Genomic DNA, 23250 nt, shown 5'->3' with positions numbered 1-23250 from the left:
CAGTGGCTGTCTTAGGGAAAGGAACTGTGTTATTGTTTGAGATACAAACTAAACTAGCCGCTTCTTTCGTGCAACATTTTTTACTTGAAAGAAAGGATGACAGAAAACTACAGTTATTCAGACTTGGAGTATTCTGCAAACATTTACTTTTAAAAAATGAGCAAAGGAAAACAACTGACAGCATTTGTGTTGGCGATAAAAATCACATTTTTATGCAAAATTACAATTCTGTTAAACTTGTGTGCACTAGTGTGACTGTAGCCAATTCCCAATACTTAAAAAGACTTTTCTGATGAGAGAGAATGTGACTTTTTGATACTATATAATGAAATGTGTCACCATTTTAAAGATCTGCATTATTTAGCAAAACAGTATTTTCCAAATGACTAATAATGATACCACAAAAACACACATGGCTAAAAGCTGTATTCAAAGTGCAAGAAGATAGATAAATGGATTTTAATGTAACAGGGTACGGAAAGCTCACTGATATGTTTCAGGCTCCGCAATGCAACCAACCCTTAAGAACTACTACTGCCAAGTTTTGGCATAGTATCAAAATTTAGGTTATGGACTCAATAAAGAATACCCACAATTATCTAAAAGGGCTATTAAAATACTCTTCCATTTTCCAACTCCATATATATGTGAGGCCAAGGTTTGTTTGTAGATCTCAATCAAAACAACCTAACACAACTAATTGAACACAGATGCAATATGAGAACTGAGGTATCTTTCATTAAGCTAAACACTAAATGGATTGGTAGAAATGTCAAGCATTGTCATTGCCACTCATCTCACTATTCTTGGTTTTGTTAGCTGCACTGATGCCAGCAGCTGAGACAGCACAAGAGACCGCACCGGCAGCTCTGGCACTCACAAGTTTGGCACATCAAGGTCCCAGCACAGCACTGGCAACAGTGTCACATGACCGGGTGTGACGTGGGTACAGTGGCAACAGGAGATGGTACCTTTGGAAATGCATCAGTACCCAAAACGATGGCAACACGAACTCGTAGCAACATACAAATCAGTGACCTGTGTGGTAGATGTCACCACAGGGAGACAGAAAGAAAAGCAGGATGTAACTGCTTCATGTCAACCTAGACCCCTAATTCAGTGAACGCGGGGGACCACTCCTAGGAACTGCATTATTGCTAAGGCTGAATAGAGGTAGGGTGGTCAATATTTGAGACTGTATACAAGCGGGTGTGTATAGAAATAAGAGAAATACCTTTACTTTAACTCTAGGTTGGGACACCCCGGAAAACATGAGCCAGTACTATACCTCTCAGCAAATCCATCCATATGAAAGAAATCATGATGTAGGAGCTCAGCACAGAAGGGCCTTTTGTCTGGGTCAATATGTAAGCATTTCTGGAAAACCAAGGAATACATACAGCCCATATCAAACAAAAACTGCCTACATTTAAATTTCTGAATGTAGAAAAATAGAAAATTGCTGTTTATAGTCAATGAATTTTAAAAACATAATAAATGATAAAGAAAAAAATACAAATCTAGACAACGACCACTAGTGGTTGCTAATATCACAAAAAGAAAGACCATCAGACATGTGGTGTCTCTAGATGGAAACATACAAACCTCTTACGACATGGTCTTGCCAAAAATCAACCTGATTCTGATGAGCTCTAGCTCCAGTTTATAAGAAATACAAGACAGAGGAGCATATTAAACTATACTATGTGGATAATTCTAAGGGTCAAACAACCTACTTTCTTTAACAAATAAATGGCAAGGTCTAAACAAAAAAGAAAAGAGATAAAGATGAGCTTGTAGATTAAGATATATCCACCAATTGTGATCTATAGACTTCATGTAGATCCTAGTTTGAACTATAAAAAGAAATTATGAGAAAATCAGTGACACTTTGAGCATTAGTTAGATGTTTTATAATATTAGGGAAATATTTTTTCCCTAATTTTTAAAATTTAAAGCCTTGCACAATAGAAGGGAAAGGGCCTATTCTGTGTATATCACTGTGCTGGATACTTCACATAGATTATTTGATTTTAATGCAGGTCTTGTTCTGATTTATGAGAACCACTTAATGCCAGGAAAAAGAGAAAAAACTCAATAAATAGCTTTAAATGAACAAGAAAAGTTCTACAAATGATTAAGGTATTTATAAGTGAAGTAATATAATATCCGGGATTTGCTTCAAAATGCTACAAAAAACAAAGCTGAGGAGGATGAAGATGGGTAAAAAGAAGACTGTCAAGATGCTGTTAATTGTTGCATCTAGATGATAAATACACAAGGGTTCATTGTACTACTATTCTTTCTACTTCTCTGTTTGGAGTTTTCCAGAATAAAATGTTTAAACGTTATGGGAATTCTATTATAAGGGACATAAACTGGATAATAGTTTTACCTTCATTCCCTTTAAATCTCTATAGACAGATCATAAAGCTGGCCTCCATGAAAAATATTTAAATCTGTTAGAAGATTACATAGAAAAGTAGAAATGTATTCGTCTAAGAACTTGTTACAATTGTTTATAAGCTTAATAAACTTTTATTAATGAGTTATTTTAAAAATTTAAAAAGCAAAAAATATCTTGAGTAAATGTGATATGATCTTGGTGTTTTAGATATACTACACTTATTTTATCAATACTTCAGGAAAGTCCTAATAAGAATTTTTTGATCTAACAACTCCAAAAGGTCTAGTGAGAATTGCCCTAATAGCTTCCTCAACTATAAGGCAAAGGTGATGATCATTTGTAAATTAGCTTCAGCAAATCTAGTGGTTAAGCAAAAGCCTCCTTAACACTACAGTACATGTCATGATCCTATGCCCTGTGCTTTAATAATTTGCTAGTTCTTGGGGCACTTGGGTGGCTCAGTCGGTTAAGGTTCCAACTTCAGCTCAGGTCATGATCTCACAGTCCTTGAGTTCAAGCCCCGCATTGGGCTCTGTGCCGATAGCTCAGAGCCTGGAGCCTGCTTTAGATTCTGTGTCTCCCTCTCTCTCTGTTCCTCCTTCTCTCTCTCTCTCTCTCTCTGTCTCTCTGTCTCTCTCTCTCAAAAATAAAAAATATTAAAAAAAATAATAATTTGCTAGTTCTTTACCTTTCTTTTTATTTCCTTATCCATTTTTCTTCTCTTTTCCACTTATATAGGCTTGCATTTCAAATGTTAAACATTAAAAAGATAGTGTTATGAGGATGTTTTTATACTTAAAACATGCTAGATAACACTAAACAGTTTCTTAAAACAAATAAAATTTTCAGGCCTTGGGGCACCTGGGTGGCTGAGTAGGTTAGGCATCCAACTCTTGGTTTCAGCTCAGGTCATGATCTTGTAGTTTGTGGGTTTGGGCCCCACATCCGGCTCTGTGCTGACAGTACAGATCCTCCTTGGGATTCTCTCTCTCTCCCTCTCTCTCTGTTCCTCACAACTTGTACGCACTCTCTCTCTCTCTCTCTCTCAGGATAAATAAATAAGCTTAAAAAAATTCCTTTAAAAAATTTTTTTCAGGCCTTTCCTTCCAAAGATCTCCCTGCCAAATTATTTAATTTTTTAAACTCTTTCTTAATGTACAAAAATTACAGCCACCAGGGCCCAAACGCAGGACATTGGCATTGTGGTGTGGAATACCAGCTTTAAATGTGTCTGTAATTGGCATGACATCCCATGCCAAAATGTCTTATGAGAAGAAATAGAGGTGAACTATAAAGTCATAGCCAGTTTCCTCTCTACTCTGCAATCTAGGAGAAAAAACTTTCACCCAAGGGCAAATCAGGGTTACTCCAATGAACAAAAGTATGGCATAATATAATGGGTGATATATTGTGTGTGTGTTTGGGTTTTTTAGTTGGGGGGGGTATTTGTGGGGTATTTGATTTATTTAAGGGGTTTGGATTTATAAAGATAATATATTAATTTTAGGGATTTATGTTGATGGTGTTGATGATTTTAATTAATAATGGAAGTTTCTAAATAAATTTTTATAGGGAAGGTGGGAATGGAAGGGTATGCTGTGTACCCTTGGGTTGTTTTGGTGGACTATATGTGTATGTGGCATGTTATTATTGTTTATATTTTAGTTTATTATCAGTGAATTTGGTGTTGTGGGGTTTTTGGAGACGATTGTGTTTAATGGTTGTTTGGTTGTGTGTGTTAGGGGATATTATAGTTAGTATTATTGTGTGCGTTATTTATTGGGTATGTTATGGATGTTTAGTTGAGATGTGAGGGGTGTTTATATTTGTTGTATTGATATTGAGTAGATATTGTTGAATGTAAGTTATTGATGGATATTGGTTGGTTGTTTTGAGTGTTTGTTGGAATTTTGTTTAGTTGTATGTTATGTTTGGGGTGTTATTGGTGTTTGGTTTTTGTTTTGTTTGGTGTTTTGGTGTTGATGTTTTTTTTTGTTGTGGTTGGTAGTTGATGTTTTGGTTGTGTTGGTTGGATGGTTTGGTTTGTAGTGTGATGTTTGGGAATTTTGTTGATGTTTTTTTTTGGGGTTGGGGTTATTGGTGTGAGTTATTGGAGGTTGAGGGGTTTGTTTATGATGAATTGATTTGATGTGTGTTGTATGGATTTTGTTATTTTTATGGGATGTAGGATGTTAGTGATGATGTTGGGTATTTGTATTTTGTATTTGGTTGGTTGTGGAGGTTTGATAGTGGGTATTTGGGAAGGTTAAGTATTGGGGTTGTATGTTGATGTATGAGGAATAGGGTTTAGGGGGATGGAATTTTATGGAAGATTGAGGCATTTCGAATAGGAAAAATACGCAGCCAAGAATCCTTTATCCAGCAAGGCTGTCATTAAGAATAGTAGAGAGAACAACCAACAGAATAGGAGAAGATATTTGCAAATGACATAACAGATAAAGGGTTAGTATCCAAAATTTATAAAGAACTTATCAAACTCAACACCCAAAAAACAAATCATCCAGTGAAGAAATGGGCAAAAGACATGAATACACACTTCTCCAAGGAAGACATCCAGATGGCCAACAGACACATGAAAAAATGCTCAACATCACTCATCATCAGGGAAATACAAATCAAAACCACAATGAGATATCACCTTACACCTGTCAGAATGGCTAACATTAACAACTCAGGCAATAACAGATGTTGGCGAGGATGCGGAGAAAGAGGATGAGGATCTCTTTTGCATTGCTGGTGGGAATGCAAACTGGTGCAGCCACTCTGGAAAACAGTATGGAGGCTCCTCAAAAAACTAAAAATAGAACCACCCTATGACCTAGCATTGCACTACTAGACATTTATCCACGGGATACAGGTGTGCTGTTTTGAAGGGACACATGCACCCCCATGTTTACAGCAGCACTATCAACAATAGCCAAAGTATGAAAAGAACCCAAATGTCCATCGATGGATGAATGGATAAAGAAGATGTGGTATATATATACAATGGAGTATTACTCGGCAATCAAAAAGAATGAAATCTTGCCATTTACAACTGCGTGGATGGAACTGGAGGGTATTATGCTAAGTGAAATTAGTCAGAGAAAGACAAAAGTCATATGTCTTCACTCATATGAGGACTTTAAGAGACAAAACAGATGAACATAAGGGAAGGGAAACAAACATAATATAAAAAGAGGGAGGAGGACAAAACAGAAGAGACTCTTAAATATGGAGAACAAACTGAGGGTTACAGGAGGGGTTGCAGGAGGGGGGATGAGCTAAATGGGTAAGGGGCATTAAGGAATCTACTCCTGAAATCATTGTTTCACTATATGCTAACTAATTTGGATGTAAATTTTAAAAAATTAAAAATTAAATTAAAAAAAAAAAGAATAGTAGAGAGAAAGGTTTTCCCAGACAAACAAAAACTAAAGGAGTTCATGACCACTAAACCAGCCCTGCAGATCCTAAGGGGGACTTGGTGAGTGGAAAACAGCAAAGACTACAAAGGACCAGAGACATCACCACAAACATGAAACCTACAGATAACACAATGGCACTAAATCCATATCTTTCAATAATCACTCTGAATGTAAATGGACTAAATGCCTCAATGAAAAGACACAGGGTATCATAATGAATAATAAAAATAAGATCTATCTATATGCTGCCTACAAGAGACTCATCTTAGACCTAAGGACACCAGCAGATTGAAAGTGAGAGGATGAAGGACCATCTGTCACGCTACTGGACATCAAAAGAAAGCCAGAGTAGCCATACTTAAACAAACTAGATTTTAAAACAAAGATCGTAACAAGAATTGAAGAAGGGCATTGTATAAATTAAGGGACCTATCCATCAGGAAGAGCTAACAATTGTGGAGGCACTTGGGTGGCTCAGTCAGTTACGCTTCCTACTCTGGATTTTGGCTAAGGTCATGATTCCAGGGTCATGGGATCGAGCTCCACACTGGGCTCTGTGCTGACAGTGGAGAGCCTGCTTGGGATTCTCTCTCTCATCCTCTCTCTCTCTCTCAAAACAAATAAATAAACTTTGAAAAGAAAAAAAAGAAGAGATAACAATTGTAAATGTTTATGCCCCCAATGTGGAAGAGAGCACCCAAATATATAAACCAATTAATCATAAACCTAAACAAATGTATGGATAATAATACCGCAATTGTAGGGGACTTTAATACTCTGCTTACAACAATGGACAGATCATCTAGGCAGAAAATCAATAAAGAAACAATGGCTCTGAATGACATATTGGACCAGATGGACTTAACAGATATATTCAGAACTTTTCATCCTAAAGCAGTAGAATACACATTCTTCTCAAGCACACATGGAAAATTGTCCAAAATATATCACATACTGGGTCACAAAACATCCCTCAACAAGTATAAAAAGATTGAGGTCATAACCATGCATATTTTCAGATCACAATGCTATGAAACTTGAAACCAACCACAAGAAAAAATCTGGGAAGCCCCCAATTACATGGAGGCTAAAGAACATCCTACTAAAGAATGAATGAGTCAAATTAAAGAAGAAATCTAAAAATATATGGAAGCAAATGAAAATGAAAACATGACAGTCCAAATCCTTTGGGATGCAGCAAAGGTAGTCTTAAGGGGAAAATTCATTGCAGTTTAGGCCTATCTCAAGAAGCAAGAAAGGTCCCAAATACACAACCTAACCTTACACCTAAAGGAGCTAGAAAGGCAGCAGCAAAGAAAGCCCAAAGCCAACAGAAGAAGAGAAATAATAAATATTAGGGCAGAAACAAACAATATAGAATCCTAAAGAACAACAGAACAGATCAATGAATCTAAGAGCCAAGTTTTTGAAAGAATAAACAAAATTAATAAACCTCTCGCCGGACTTCTCAAAAAGAAAAGAGAGAGGACCCAAATAGATAGAATCACGAATGAAAGAGGAGAGATCACAACCAACACCACAAAAATACAATTATTAGAGAATACTATGAAAAATTATATGCTAACAAACTAGACAATCTGGAAGAAATGGACAAATTTCTAGACACTCACACACTACCAAAACTCAAGCGAGAAGAAATAGAAAATTTGAACAGACCCATAACCAGTGAAGAAATTGAATCAGTTATCAAAAATCTCCCAACAAATAACAGTCCTGGGCCAGGTGGCTTCCCAAGGGAATCTACAGAAATTTAAAGCAGAGTTAATACCTATTTTTCTCAAACTATTCTAAATATAGAAATGGAAGAAAAACTTCCAGACTCATTCTATGAATCCAGCATTACCTTGATTCCAAAACCAGACAAAGACCCTACTAAAAAGGAGAAATCAGGTCAATATCCCTGATGAACATGGATGCAAAAATTCTCAACAAGATACTGGCAAATTGAATTCAACAGTATGTTGAAAGAATTATTCATCATGATCAAATGGGATTCATTCCTGGGCTACAGGGTTGATTCAATATTCACAAATCAATCAGCATGATACATCACATTAATAGAGAAAAGGATAAGAACCATATGATCCTGTCAATAGAAAAAGCATTCAACAAAATACAGCATCCTTTCTTAATAAAAACTCTCAAGAAAGTCAGGATAGAAGGAACATACCTTAATATGATAAAAACCATATGTGAAAGGCCCACAGCTAAGATCACCCTCAATGGGGAAAAACTTGAGAGTTTTCCTCCTGAGATCAGGAACACAACAGGGATGTCCACTCTCATTACTGCTGGTTAACTAGTGTTGGAAGTCCTAACTTCAGCAATTGACAACAAAATGAAATAAAAGGCATCCAAACTGGCAAAGAAGTAGTCAAACTTTCCCTCTTCACAGATGACATGATACTCTACATGGAAAACCCTAAAGACTCCATCAAAAAACTGCCAGAGCTGATACAGGAGTTCAGCAAAGTCGCAGGATATAAAATCAATGTACAGAAATCAGTCATGTTTCTATACACCAATAATGAAGCAAGAGAAGGAGGTATCAGGGTATCAATCCCATTTACAATTGCATCAAAAACCATCCTAGGAATACACCTAACCAAAGAGGGAAGAGATCTGTATGCTGAAAACTATAGAAAGCTTATGAAAGAAATTGAAGAAGACCCAAAGAAATGGAAAAACATTCCATGCTCATGTTGGAAGAACAAATACTGTTAAAATGTCAATACTACCCAAAGCAATGTACACATTCAATGCAATCCCAATCAAAATTGTACCAGCATTCTTCACAGAGCTAAAACAAACAAACCTAAAATTTGTATGGAACCACAAAACATCCTGAATAGCCAAAGTAATGGTGAAAAAGAAAACCAAAGCAGGAGGCATCATAATCCTAGATTTAACCTCTAGTACAAAGCTATAATCATCAAGACAGTAGCACATAGACCAATGGAATAGAATAGAGAACTCAGAAATGGACCCACAAATACATGGCCAACTCATCTTTGACAAAGCAGGAAAGAACATCCAATGGAAAAAGACAGTCTCTTTAGCAAATGGTGCTGGGAGAACCGGACAGCAGCATGCAGAAGAATGAAACTGGACCACTTTCTTACAGCATACAACAAAATAAACTCAAGATGGATGAAAGACCTAAATGTGAGACAGGAAACCATCAAAATCTATAAAGAATTTATCAAACTCAACACCCAAAAAAACAAATAATCCAGTGAAGAACTGGGCAGGAGATATGAATAGACACTTTTCCAAAGAAGACATCCAGATGGCAAACAGACACACGAAAGATCCTCAACATCACTCCTCATCGGGGGAATACAAATCAAAACCACAATGAGACACCACCTCACACAAGTCAGATTTGTTAAAATTAAAAACTCAGGAAACAACAGATGTTGGTGAAGATGTAGAGAAAGGGGAATCCTCTTGCACTTTTGGTGGGAATGAAAACTGGTGCAGCCATTCTGGGGAAACAGTATGGAGGTTCCTCAAATAATTAAAAATGGAATTACCCTATGACCCAGCAACAGCACTACTAGGAATTTATGCAAAGGATACAGAAGTGCTGATTCAAAGGATCACATGTACCACAACATTTATAGCAGCACTATAAACAATAGTCCAATTATGGAAAGAGTCCAAATGTCCATCAACTGATGCATGAATTAAGAAGATGTGGTATATACATACATATATACATATACACATACATATGTATACAGTATGTGTATATAATATATATTAAATGCACATATATGTATACACACATATACACATACATGTATATATACATGTATACATACATATATAATATACACACACAGTTCCACACAGATGGAACTGAAGAGTATTATGCTAAACGAAATAAGTCGGTCAGAGAAAGACAGATATCACATGACATGATTTCAATCACATGTGTAATTTGAGAAATTTAATAGATGATCATAGGGGAAGGGTAGTAAAAATAAGATAAAAACAGAGAGGGAGGCAAACCATAAGAAATGCTTAAATACAGAGAAACTGAGGGTTGATGGGGTGGGGAAAATGGGTGATAGACATTAAGGAGGGCACTTGTTGGGATGAGCACTGGGTGTTATATGTAAGTGATGAATCACTGGATTCTACTTCTGAAGGCAAGACTACACTGCATGTTAACTAACTTGAGAATAAATTAACTAAAAAAAACAAACTAAAAGCAATATAGGGGCACCTGGCTGGCTCATTCCGTGGAGCATGCGACTCTTGATCTGGAGGTTGTGAGTTTGAGCCCCATGTTAGGCATAGAGCTTACTGGCAAAGAAAGGGTGGGGGCAGGGAGAGAGGCCTGCCTGGCTCAGTCAGTAGAGGATGTGACTCTTGATCTCAGGGTCCTGAGTTTTGAGGCCCACGTTGGGGGTAGAGTTTACTTTAAAAAATAACAGGGGCGCCTGGGTGGCTCAGCCAGTTAAGTGGCCAACTTCGGCTCAGGTCATGATCTCACGGTCCGTGAGTTCGAGCCCTGCGTCGGGCTCTGGGCTGACAGCTCAGAGCCTGGAGCCTGTTTCAGATTCTGTGTCTCCCTCTCTCTGACCCTCCCCTGTTCATGCTCTGTCTCAAAAATAAATAAAACATTAAAAATTTTTAAAAAATAATAACAAAATAAAATCAAGAGAGGAAATCGTTGACCTAAAAGATCAACTAGACAAGAAAAAGAGAAAACCATGTCTCCATAATATAAATTCACTGTAAGAAAGTAAAACATATGATTACCTTTGCTAAATCTATCACAACTTCAGAGAGCTTGGGATAGCGTCTTTCAAGAGGTTCTGTTTCCTTGATTTCAGGCAATCTTACTCCAGCAAACACAGGATTCTTATAAAACAGCTCCTGATGTCTTGGAATTAGATTACCTGGAAGTGAGAACAGCACACATCTCTGTCATTATACCTCATGATAGAAATAGCAAAGAGACAGGTGATGTGGCATGGACAAAAGAGTAGAACACAGCTTATGGACTTGGAGTTAGGGCTGTCTCAGCATGCAAAATCACCCAAAAACAGTGTTCTGATGGTGATGGTACCTGGCAGTCTTCAATAGTGGTTTTGATGTAAGTCAACTCAAGAAAATTAACATTCTTATCTCAACCTACTCATTTAGAAAATTCACAAGCCACTATATATAGAACTGAAGTCATGAGGGTGCATAGGAAAAGGATAGGTAAAGAACATTTTCTAATTTTTTAGATATAAGTACCAACACTTCATTTCTAACAACAAAGCATAAAGTGCTGACCAAAACAATGAAAATATTACTAGTCATATGATCAGAATCTAGATAAATAAGTTCCACCCTTTAAGAATTTAGTTTGAAAATGAAAAGAAATTTTTAATTATTAAAATTTAAATTTTTAAAAATTAAAATTTTTTTCAAAAATTTAAAAATCTACTCATTTTGTACCTGTGTTTAAAGTCTGATTTGAGCACTTTTATCTTTTTCTTCAACTTTAGTACCTAATCTAGTATAAAATACATGTGAAAATTCTGCTGTAAGAAACTACTGTATTGTTTACTGAATTTCTACCCTGGAAACTTAAAATCCAACAGTTACATGCCCCCCCCCCCAAGTATTTTCCCATTATTTCCATTTTCCAAGATCCATCTCCCAATATGAAGTCCGTATTTCAACAAATGTAAGACTTTGATATTCTAGCTTTAAAATTCTGTCCAAAACACTAACAACAAAAGTCATATCTGCAACAAGATTAAACTACCTAAGAAGTCTCAGTCTCTCAATTTGAAGATGAGGATAAGGGTAACAGTCGGATTCCACCAAACACTTGCTAACCCAGCCCCCCAGAAAAAACCATTTGCATCCTCTACATGTGATTTATTGAATGCATAAGTGCAGAGAAAATGTACAGCCTTTGCTCTTTTCTTTGTGGGGAGTGGGGCAGGAGGGTGGATGAGAGCATGAATAAGACCATTTGCCAGACAAACCAAAGCCAGACTGAGAATGAATTAATATAAATAGATGAGATTTTCCTATTTGCTCCCTACCTCCACTTAAAATACATGCCATCTTTAATATACTAACAAGTAGTAAAATCAATACAAACAAAAACATAGGAGAAAAACCTCTAAAATTTAAAATGCAGATGTATAATCTTACCTAAACACGTCATAATATGATATAGCTGATCAATATCAGAATCTCCAGGAAAAAGGGGTTCTCCCATGAGCATTTCAGTTACCAGACAGCCAATGGCCCATACATCAACAGCCCTGAAATAAAAGCAATGTGGTATAAAATCTGGCATCCTACTATGTTTATGTGACTGAATCTGTTCTGCATATTACTATTTGGTATTCTTGGTATTGAGAATATTAGTAGCAAGCGTTAAATTACTCATAAAAATACATTTCCCTATAAACTTCAAGTACTAATTCCCAATTTTACCTAAGTCAGATTTCCAGAAACCTCAATCACGTGACAAGAAGGAAAAGGCTTCTCAAAACCGTTATTATGTGTACTTTATTCTGGAAATAAGTTTTTTGGGCTTTCATTCAAAGCCTATTCATTCTTTGTTTATACATTATTCTAACCAGGTTGATCAATCTATCCCACCATACACTGAAAACAGCACAGGAGAAAGTTGTTTGGGACACATACAGTAACAAGGGGAACTGGGAGCTAACGGGAAAAATAGAAACATTATCTTAAAAACTTAAGACCCAAGAACTTAAAGCAGAATATGCTGGTATCATTCACATAGGGACAACTACCTTGAAATTGTTTAAGGTCATAGCTGAATTATAAAATGGTATAAAGGGGTACCTGGGTGGCTCAGTTGATTAAGCATCCAAGTTGGCTCAGGTCATGATCTCACAGTTCATGAGTTCGAGCCCCACTTTGAGCTCTGGGCTGACAGCTCAGAGCCTGGAGTCTGCTTTGAAATTGGTGACTCCCCTCTTGTCCCTCCCCTGCTCGTGCTCTGTCTCTCAAAATATAAACATTAAAAAATTTTTCTAATAAAATAAAAATAAAATTATAGAAAAGTTACAGTATAACAAAATGAGAACTCAGAGTAATCAAGAAAATATTAAATGATGTGTGCACTGAAAACACAGAAAGTGTAGAAAACATTTTTTAATATTTATTTATTTATTTTGAGAGAGAGAGAGTGTGTGTGTGCATGAACATGTGAGTGGGAGAGAGGAATGGGCAGAGAGAGAGGGAGAGAGAATCCCAAGCAGGCTCCACACTCTCACTATGGAGCTGGACACAGGGCTGGATCTGATGAACTGTGAAATCATGACCTGAGCTGAAATACAGTGGGGAGGCCTAACTGACGGAGCCACCCAGGCACCCCTAGAAAACATTTGAGAAAGATTTCTACCAAAAGCAGTGAGTTACCATCCCTTCTTCTTTGAAGAACTCATTTATGCAGATAATTTATATTTTAAAAACGTTCCACTCAATTATGTTTCTCCCCTCATCCTTGTCAATTCCACCTTGCCTCATTCCAAGGGTCAGACTTACCCAATCAATGTTGTCTTTCTTTACAAGTAATAAATACATCTATTTCCAACCCACTGTAGAGAACAGACCACACACACCAAAAAACCCACTTGCTCATCTTGATTTCTCTACCTTTAAAATAAGTATGCTCACCCCAATTTATTGCAAGCACACAAGCGCATGCACACACACGCACACACACACACACACACACACACACAAACACACACAAAACATTTAAAGGGGAAGCACCAAAAAGAACAAGTCATAAAGTTCCCTAAATGTAAATTTAAGAAACACAACAGATGAACATAGGGGAAGGGAAGGAAAAATAACATAAAACAGAGGGAGGCAAACTGTAAGAGACTCTTAAACACAGAGAACAAACTGAGGGGTGCTGGGTGGGGGATTGGGTAAATGGGTGATGGGCATTAAGGAGGGCACTTGTTGGCATGAGCACTGGATGTTACATGGGAGTGATGAATCACTAAATTCCATGCCTGAAATCATTATTACACTGTATGTTAACCAACTTGGATTTAATTTTTTAAATAAATAAAGTTCCCTTAAATGTAAAACTTACCTTTCAGTGTTAGAGTGATCTTTCATTATATTAGAAACATATTCCATTTTATCAAGAAAAAATGTGTTAAATATGCCCTCTCTGCCCTCCACCCCCTTTGCTGATGTCTTACTTGCCATACTTGACATCGCCGACCAATAGTTCTGGAGCTCTATACCATCGGGTGGCCACATAATCAGTATAAACTTCCCCAGGGGCTGCCAATGTCCGCGCAAATCCAAAATCACATAACTTGACAACTCCAGATTGGGAGACTAATATATTCTCTGGCTTTATATCTCTGTGTATGATCTAAGACAAAAAGTGAAGTATGACATATATTGGCATATCAAGTTAAGTATATTATTTTTTGAGCACCTGACATGTGCAGGGTACTATTTTTGTCCCTATAACAAATACAGATAAAAGCATATAAAATTGTTCCTGGCTTTAAAGAAACTGGGACCTAGCTGAGCAAGAAAGAACATTTATGCTTGAAATTTCACTTAATCAAAGATATTGGATGAAATATATATTACTAAATACCAAATCAATTGTTCTGTTAATGACTACTCTCAAGACTAAGAAAGTAAGACTATCATTGAAGACTAGACTGGTCACGGAAAAATTTTATGAAAGACAGGTCTCTAATACTATGTGTGACCTCGATAAATGTAGAAATGGAAGGACAATCCAAGTGAAGGTAACAAGAAGAGCAAAAAAGCAAAGACAAAAATAGATCAGGAAACTCTGGGGAAGTGTTTTTCCTAGAGTAGAGGTTATATACTAGGGTGGAAGGCTGCCTCAACCTCCAGCCTGGGAAGTCTGAGTTGGTGTCAAGGCCATGGGAATCCACAGAAGTGACATAACCAATATGGTATTTATAGATGTTGGCCCATAAACAAACTAAATCAGAAGAAGGACTAAAGGCCAGGAGAAGAGCATTGGGACAACTACGAGAGGATAAGGGCCCAAACAAGGCTGGTATTCAGAGGAATCGAATGGAAAGAGGTACAAGTTAGAAATATCTTCAGTCAAGAATGAACAGAACTTAGGAAGTAATCTCAGATATTTTACTTAAACCTGGGAATCTAAAATAATGGTGGTTCCATCAAAAAAAGAAACGTCTAGAAAAAGTTTGTTCTGATGGAATAGTAAGTAGTTTAGTTTTAGCCATGTGGGCTTTTAAGTGGATTGTTGAGCACCCAAGTGGAGGCATTCATCAGGCAATCAGAAATGTAAAAAGAGTAAAATAAGGTCAGTTGTTAAGATTTCTAAAGGAGAGACTATGGAAGGAGAAAACAGGACAGTGGGAGAAATACTAAAAACTCTACAGCTAGGCAAAACAAATCATCAGGCTTATTCTCTAATACAAGTAAGCTTCATTTTGAAATTTTAAAAAATATATTTATTTTAAGCTCTTCCAGATGACCAGCATCAATCTGCCATTGCTGAGCATTTTGCAAGGCTACCAACTTCTGTTACATCCTAGACATCAACGGTGAGGTCACAGGGCCAGCCCCACTCTATTAGCATTTGTTACTTGTATAATCATACCCAAAAAAAGTCATTTAAAAATATTTTGTAAAACTGGTGGAATCAATGTGCTGAGTTATTCATTTTATAAATGTCATTTCACCTAGAGGTGCTTTTATATGATATTCAAAGGATATAAAATGATTGTGATAGACAATAGGGTAAGAGCAGGGATTTTCATACATCACAACTACGCAAGAGAATGTGAACTTAAAATTTGTGCATTTCACTCAGCAAATGCTACCTTAAAAAAACAAAAAAGCAAAAAATCACAGCAAACAAATTTTAAACTCTAGTTTAATATGCATAGCTGAAGTATTTAAAGTTGAAATGTACTGATGTCTGTAACTTACTTTCAAATGCATAAATAAATAAGACAGAGTAATGGGTAGATAAATGGATGACTAGATGAATAAATATGTCATAAAGCAAATACAGCAAAATGTTAACAAGTATAGAGTCCACATGGTGGTTATATGGGTATTCATGTACACTCTTTCAACTTTTCGGTATAGCCTAAAATTTTCATAATAAAATGTTGGAAGAAAGAATACATGTTATTATGAATCATGAAAATTAGCAGTATCAAAGTAACACAGTTTATTTCAATTACTTTACTGGTCCAAACTTTAGGTTAGGCAAGTGTCTCATTAATTAAGTGATGGTATCTCGTGAGTTAATCATTGGCAAAATCATTATTTAACCTAAATACTTACATTGTGACTGTGACAAAATCCAATTCCATTAATAATCTGAAATAAATACTTCTGAACCAGTTGGTAGTCTAGACCATTTGGAAAGAGCTCCAAGTCATCAAGAATTGTATGGTCAACAAATTCAAAGACTAGGTACCATCGTTTTTTTTTCTTACACACTTCTAACAGATTGACCAGATTTTCATGCCTCAGTTGCTGTTGTAAAAAAAAAAATGCAAAATCATTTTTCCAAGATCAAATTATGTAGCAATTAGTCACAATCTAAAGTCTTAGGATAAGAAAAATAAAATTCATAAACAGTATAAATTGTTAAAAGTATGTTCTGGTTTTTAAATTATAGTCAAGGGGCACCTGGGTGGCGCAGTCGGTTAAGCGTCCGACTTCAGCCAGGTCACGATCTCGCGGTCTGTGAGTTCGAGCCCCGCGTCAGGCTCTGGGCTGATGGCTCGGAGCCTGGAGCCTGTTTCCGATTCTGTGTCTCCCTCTCTCTCTGCCCCTCCCCCGTTCATGCTCTGTCTCTCTCTGTCCCAAAAATAAATAAAAAACATTGAAAAAAAATTAAAAAAAAAATAATTATAGTCAAAAGACCATACTGCCCCATTCTCCTCTCATTCTCCTCTCAGATAATACAATAAAGCCAATGAGAAAGAAATGTAGCTCCACCTTTGATGGAACTAAGCAGGATCTAGACCCCTACCCACTACGAATGAGGTAGGACTGCCAAATCTAGGCAAGGTGAAACAGAAGTTTAGGAAGATACCAAGAGATCACCTGTGGCTAAAAAGCTGGTAGAGCCAAGTAATCCAAAATTGGTGACATACCCTGAAAAAGGAAAAAACAAAAAACTCCTTCTTTGCTATAATAGGAACAAGATTCATTGGCTGTCTGTGAAAGCAACCCTAGAACTGAATGGCACCGAGAAATACCAGGGAAGGGAGGCCTGAATAATTACACAGAAACTCATTCGCTGGAAGCAATCTCTTGGTGAGGCCAAATGGAAGGCAAAACAACTCATTATGAACAAATCAGCAAATGCCAAGGAAAACAGAAGTCAATCCAACAGATCAGGCTTGCATTGTAAGGAACATCATTGTGAATCATGGTAAATTCTTGCTAGCCTGAAACAAGAGCATAGCCTTTCCCCTAAATGAACCTTCTACAGATAGCTAGTCCAGGAAGGGCTCACTTTGTTACAAGATAAGAAACAATCAAAAAGAAACCAATCCAGGATCTATTCAAAGATGCTCTAAGAAAAGAGGAAGAAAGAAGGAAACAGATAAACATTCACCAGAAAATGTTGCCACCATTAAAGGGAAAGAAACCACTAGAATATAGCCCTAAAAACCCTCAAGGAAAGACTGATCCAGGAACTTTACATCCAACAAAACTGTCGTTTAAGTAAAAGACAACAGTGAAAAATATTGAGAATGGTGAATTCATTAGTGTGGGACTAAGTCTTAATAAAAATGTGCACATCACAATCACAAAACAGAAGATGAATATTTAAAATTTAACAAGGCACAAACAATATTTCTAACAAATTTAGAAGAAAGAAGAAAAGATGCAAACAAGAGTGTACATATGTTGATTTCCTTGTCGATGGGTCAAAATTATATTTTTAACATGAAACTTTAAATTACAAGGCCTAATTATATTTACAGGTTTAATGGTAAACAATAAGATAAATAAGATGTCTTTGAAAATCAGATGAGTTGGGGCACCTGGGTGGCTCAGTTGGTTAATTGTCTGACTCTTGATTTCAGCTCAGGTCACGATCTCAAGGGTCATAGGTTCAAGCCCTGTGTTGGGCTCTGAGCTGAAGTGTAGAGCCTGCTTGGGATTCTCTCTCTCTCTCTCTCTCTCTCTCTCTCTCTCTCTCTCTCTCTCTCTCTCTCTTCTCTCTCTTGCTCTCTCCATGCCCCTCCCCAACTTGCTCGCTCTCTCTCTTTCTCAAAATAAATAAATAAACTTAGAAAATCAGATGAGAGAGTGGGAGAGAAAAGGAAATAGAAACATAATAATTACTTTACAAAGGATTAAGTATATTATATAATGCTATAGTTATAAAGGTAACAAATAGTAAAAAATAAAACCTTTCCAAATTATCAAAGGAAACACATTCAATATTTTAAAAATAATTTAGAAATTATATAGAAAAATATTTTTAAAGGTGTACTAAAACAGCATGATATTACAAATAATAATAACTAATACATACTGTTTACTATGTTCAAAACACTATTCTAAGCACAAAAACCCTATGAAACAGGTACCATTATTATTAGTCTGATTTACAGACAAGGAAACTAAAGCACACAGATTTTAAGTAACTCGTCCAAGGTCACACAGCAATAACTGCTAGACACAGGATTCAAAAGGAAGCATGAGTACCTACAAAACCCAGTCACTGTGGCCTGTCTTTTCCTGACAACATTTCATGTTTGCTTAGTTCCTCCTTCATGTCCAGAACGTCTGCTATGTAAGCACACCCAGACATGTAGCTGATTTGAATGAAAAATATTTAAATTTCTTATTCTTAACCACTAAGCCATACTGACTCTTAAGGGGGAAAAAAATGACAACTAAGATCACACTTACCTGTTACATCATAACTATAAATGGGCTAAACTCACCTATTAAAAGATTCCAGATTGAATCACAAAGAACTTTCCAAATATATCACTGGTTAAGTGAATTAAGGTAAATCCATACAAGGAAATAAATTGCAGCAATTTTTTTTTAAAGGGCAGTTTTATGTCTACCGATATGCAACAATCACTAAGATACATTAAGTGAAAAAAGCAAGATCAGGTCAGTGAGTAGAGTATGCTGCCATTTTACATGCACACACACTGCTCCATATACATCCATATTCTTGTATATGAATAAAGTGCTTCTGGTAGATACAGTTGTTTACAACTAAATCGCTGGCATACAAAGGTGGCAGGGAAAATCATTCAAATTTTACAATATATTCGGGGCACCTGGGTGGCTCAGTCGGTTAAGCAGCCAACTTCAGATCACAATCTCATGGTCTGTGAGTTCGAGCCCCACGGCAGGCTCTGTGCTGGCAGCTCAAGAGCCTGGAACCTGCTTCTGATTCTGTGTCTCTCACTCTCTGCCCCTCCCTTGCTTGCACTCTCTCTCTCTCTCAAATGGTAAACATAAAAAAAATTTTTTATAGCATATTCATGTGTTAAAATAAAATATGCATCAGTGTGTTAAAAGATAAACTGAAGCACATTAACATTTATGTAAGAATTTTTGAGCAAAAATCAATTTGCACAGGGCATCATCAAACTGAAAGAGGTTAGGAGCATTCTCACAGAAGAAGCTAAGGGAAAGGCTTGTATAGAGCAGATGCAGAAGCAGAGTGAGGAAATTATTTTGTTGGTTATCTTGTAAGTGGTTGCTTTATTTAGGAAAGCCTACTTTGCTGTTTGTGAGTGGTTGTTTTTAAGTTACAGTATCTTAACTTTCAGGCATTTACAGAAATTGACTCTGGCTTAGGTTTCGTTCAGTTTGGTCTAGTGGGCGGCCAAGGCATTCCAGCCACCTCAGTCTAAGGGCTCCTTGTTTGCCCTTTAACAAGCAAAAGGTTTTTATTATAAGCATACACAAACACACACACACACACACACACTCACACACACAGACTTCTGGTAAAATTAAATCTAAAAAGGTATGGAGACTTCTGGTTTCTGATTCTGTGTGTAAAGAGCTTGGAAGTTTCTACTTCATCCTAACATAACAAGTAAAAAGCAGAATACACTATGGGCACCTGGGTGGTTCAGTCAGTAAAGCATCTGGCTTCAGCTCAGGTCATGATCTCACAGTTCGTGGGTTCGAGCTGCAAGTTGGGCTCTGTGCTGGCAGCTTAGATCTTGGAGACTGCTTGGGATTCTTTGTCTCCCTCTCTCTCTGCACCCCACCCCCACTCCTGCTCTCTCTCTCCAAAATAAATAAACATTTTTTAAAAAGCAGAATACACAAAAATCAACAACTCTTGTTAGATACATAACAGAAGAGAGGATATAGGCAAGCCACTGCCCCCAAGATTGGAGAGATAGGCAGGAAAATATATGGAGTCCTTTTACTGGAGCAGATTTACAGGTGGAAATCTTTGCAGGAACCAGTGCCAAGGCAGGAAAACCTGAACTGTAATTGGCAAATTACTGGAGGCTCACTATGGACAAATCTGAAAGTTAAAAACCCCAGAGGAACCCAGTCACAGAGGGGCCCCCACCATATTGTAAGATTTATCTCCAGGAGCTCAGCCAGATTCCCAGAGTAAATTTTGGAGAAAAGTCTCCTTCTCCTTCCACAGGCAGAGGAGAAAGGAACCATTCTGAAATATGCCAGAGCTCTGTTCTTCTTTTTAAAAATTTTTTAAAATGTTTATTTATTTTTGAGAGAGAAAGAGAGAGAGAGAGAGAGAGAGAGAGAGAATGAGAATGCAAGTGGGGGAGGGGCAGAGAGAGAGAGAGGGAGACACAGAATCTGAAGCAGGCTCCAGGTTCTGAGCTGTCACCACAGAGCCCAACGCAAGACTGGAATTCATGAATCCCAAGATCATGACCTGAGCCAAAGTCAGACACTTAACCAACTGAGACACCCAGGCGCCCCAGAGCTCTGTGCTTCTTAACAAAGCCTGCCCTGGGGGTGCCTGGGTAGCTCAGTTGGTTAAGTATCTGACTCTTGGTTTTGGCTCAGGTCATGGTCTCATGGTTCATGAGTTTAAGCCCCTTGTCAGGCTCTGCACTGACAGTGCAGAGACTGCTTGGGATTCTCTCTCTCTGCCCCTACCCAGTTCTCTGTCTTTCTCTAAATAAATAAACAAACAAACAAACATTTTTTAAATATTAAAAAAACAAGGCCTTCCCTCAGCAAAAACTGGTTAAGCAGAGTCTAAGCAGCTGTGGTATTTTCAGAGCCTAAATGGCCTGAGGAAGGGAATACTCAACTTCATACTACTCTAGCTATCCTGTCCCACCTAAGGAAGGGAGAAAAAACTGAGAAACACTTGCAAAGTTCACCATCCAGAAGTATAAGAACATTAAAAGACTGAGACCTATAGGTCCTTTTACAGGACTACAAAACTCTTCCCTTCCCCCCTCACCTCCACATTCCTAAAACCTATTTACAACAGTTCCTTTTACCCAGTATATCATTTCCAGCTATCAAGAAAATAGTACAAGACATACAGAAAGGCAAAAAAACAATGTGAAGAGACAGAACAAGCATTGAAACCACACATGGCAGGGATGCAAGAATTTGAAGCAACTATGACTAATATGCTAAAGGTAAAGTAGACAGCATGCAGTAACAGATGGGCCATGGAAGCAGAGAGATGAAAATCCCAAGAAAGAACCTAAAAGAAATGCTGCAGATAAAAAACAGTAACAAAATGAAGAATGTCTTTGGTGGGTTTATTGGTAGACTAGACACAGCTGAGGAAAGAATCTCTGAGCTAGAAGATATGTCAACAGAATGGTCAAAAACCAAAAAGAAGAGAACAGAGACAAAAAAAAAAAAAAAGAATATCCAAAGACTACAGGACAACTATAAAAGGTATAACATAGATGTAATGGGAATATGAGAAGGAGAAGAAAAAAAGAAACAAAAGAAGTACTTGAAAAAATTATGATTGACAATGTCCTCAAAATTAATGTCAGATACTAAATCACAGATTCAGGAAGCTCAGAGAACACCAAGCAGGATAAATGCCATGGGAAAAAGACAAACAAACAAACAAAAAACCTACCCATAGGTCTATCATTTTCAAAACATAGAAAAATCAAAGATGAAGGAAAAAATCCTGAAAGAAGTCAGAGGACAAAAACATCTTATACAGAAACAAAATAAGAACTGCATCCAACTTCTCCTCAGAAACCATGCAAGCGGGCTCCTGGGTGGCTCAGTCAGTTAAGTGTCTGACTTCAGCTCAGGTCATGATCTCACGGTTCATGAGTTCAAGCCCCACATCAAGCTCTCTGCTGGCAGCACAGATCCTGCTTCAAAACCTTTGTCCCCATCCCTCTCTGCCCCTCCCCCACTCGTGCATGCTCTCTCAAAAATAAGCATTAAAAAAAAAAACATGTAAGCAAGAAGAGTGGAGTGAAATATTTAATCTCAAGAGAAAAAAAAAACGCCAATCTAGATTTCTGTATCCTGCAAAATAATCCTTCAAAAGTAAAGGAAAAACAGTTTCTCAAACAAACAGAAATTGGGGAAGTGTGTTGGCAGTGGACTTGCATTGCAATAAATGTTAAAAGAAATTATTTTTTAACATTTTTTAATGTTTATTTATTTTTGAGAGAGAGAGACAGAGCACGAGCAGGGAAGGGGCAGGGAAAGAGAGAGAAACATAGACTCCAAAGCAGGCTCCAGGTTCTGAGCTGTCAGCACAGAGTCCGACACAGGTTTTGAACTCACAAACCATGAGATCATGACCTGAGCCAAAGTCTGACACTTAAGTGACTGAGCCACCCATGTGCCCCTAAAATAAATTCTTTAGAGAAAAGGAAAATAATATAGGCCAGAAACTCTGATCTACATAAAGAAAAGAAGAGCACCAAAGAAAGAGTAAGTGAAGGTAAAATAAAAACTTTATTTCTCTTATTCTTAATTGATCTAACAGAAAACAGTTTGTTCACAATAATGCAAAAATGTATTTGATTATATAGACTTATGAATATCTTTTATATATATATATGCTTATGTATGCTTATTTATAAGTGAGATGAATGGAAGCAATGATACAAGAGACAGGAGAAAGGAATTAGGATTACTTTATTATTATATGGTACTTATACACCTGTGAAGTGATATAGTGTTTTCTGAAAGTGGATTTGGATTATTTGTAAATGTATGTTGCAAATTGTAGGGTAATCACTAAAAAAAAAAAATTAAAAAGAAGTATAACTGGGGTGCCTGGGGGCTCAGTTGGTTAAGCATCAGACTCTTGATTTCAGCTCAGGTCATGATCTCAGTTTGTGAGATTGAGCACCACATCAGTCTGCACTGACAGCATGGAGCCTGCTTGGGATTTTCTCCCTC

General features: G+C 37.1%; 1 protein-coding gene across 2 annotated transcripts in view; it reads right to left on the bottom strand.

Moving 5' to 3' along the window:
* The window catches only part of CDKL2 (cyclin dependent kinase like 2), a 51403-nt gene that overhangs the window by 15972 nt on the left and 12181 nt on the right, over nucleotides 1-23250 (bottom strand). For both annotated transcript variants that reach the window (XM_027058431.2, XM_015079853.3), the window contains 5 exons: nucleotides 16192-16386; nucleotides 14073-14251; nucleotides 12028-12140; nucleotides 10630-10769; nucleotides 1289-1377 (listed from right to left, as the gene is read on the bottom strand). In XM_027058431.2, coding sequence (XP_026914232.1) covers nucleotides 1289-1377; nucleotides 10630-10769; nucleotides 12028-12140; nucleotides 14073-14251; nucleotides 16192-16386 — 716 coding nt within the window. The remainder of the gene's footprint in view (nucleotides 1-1288; nucleotides 1378-10629; nucleotides 10770-12027; nucleotides 12141-14072; nucleotides 14252-16191; nucleotides 16387-23250) is intronic.

Source organism: Acinonyx jubatus, chromosome B1, assembly GCF_027475565.1.
Source record: "Acinonyx jubatus isolate Ajub_Pintada_27869175 chromosome B1, VMU_Ajub_asm_v1.0, whole genome shotgun sequence".
Taxonomy (NCBI): Eukaryota; Metazoa; Chordata; class Mammalia; order Carnivora; family Felidae; genus Acinonyx; species Acinonyx jubatus.
Note: the sequence above shows the minus strand (reverse complement) of the source record. Positions and strands in the feature narration are given on the sequence as shown.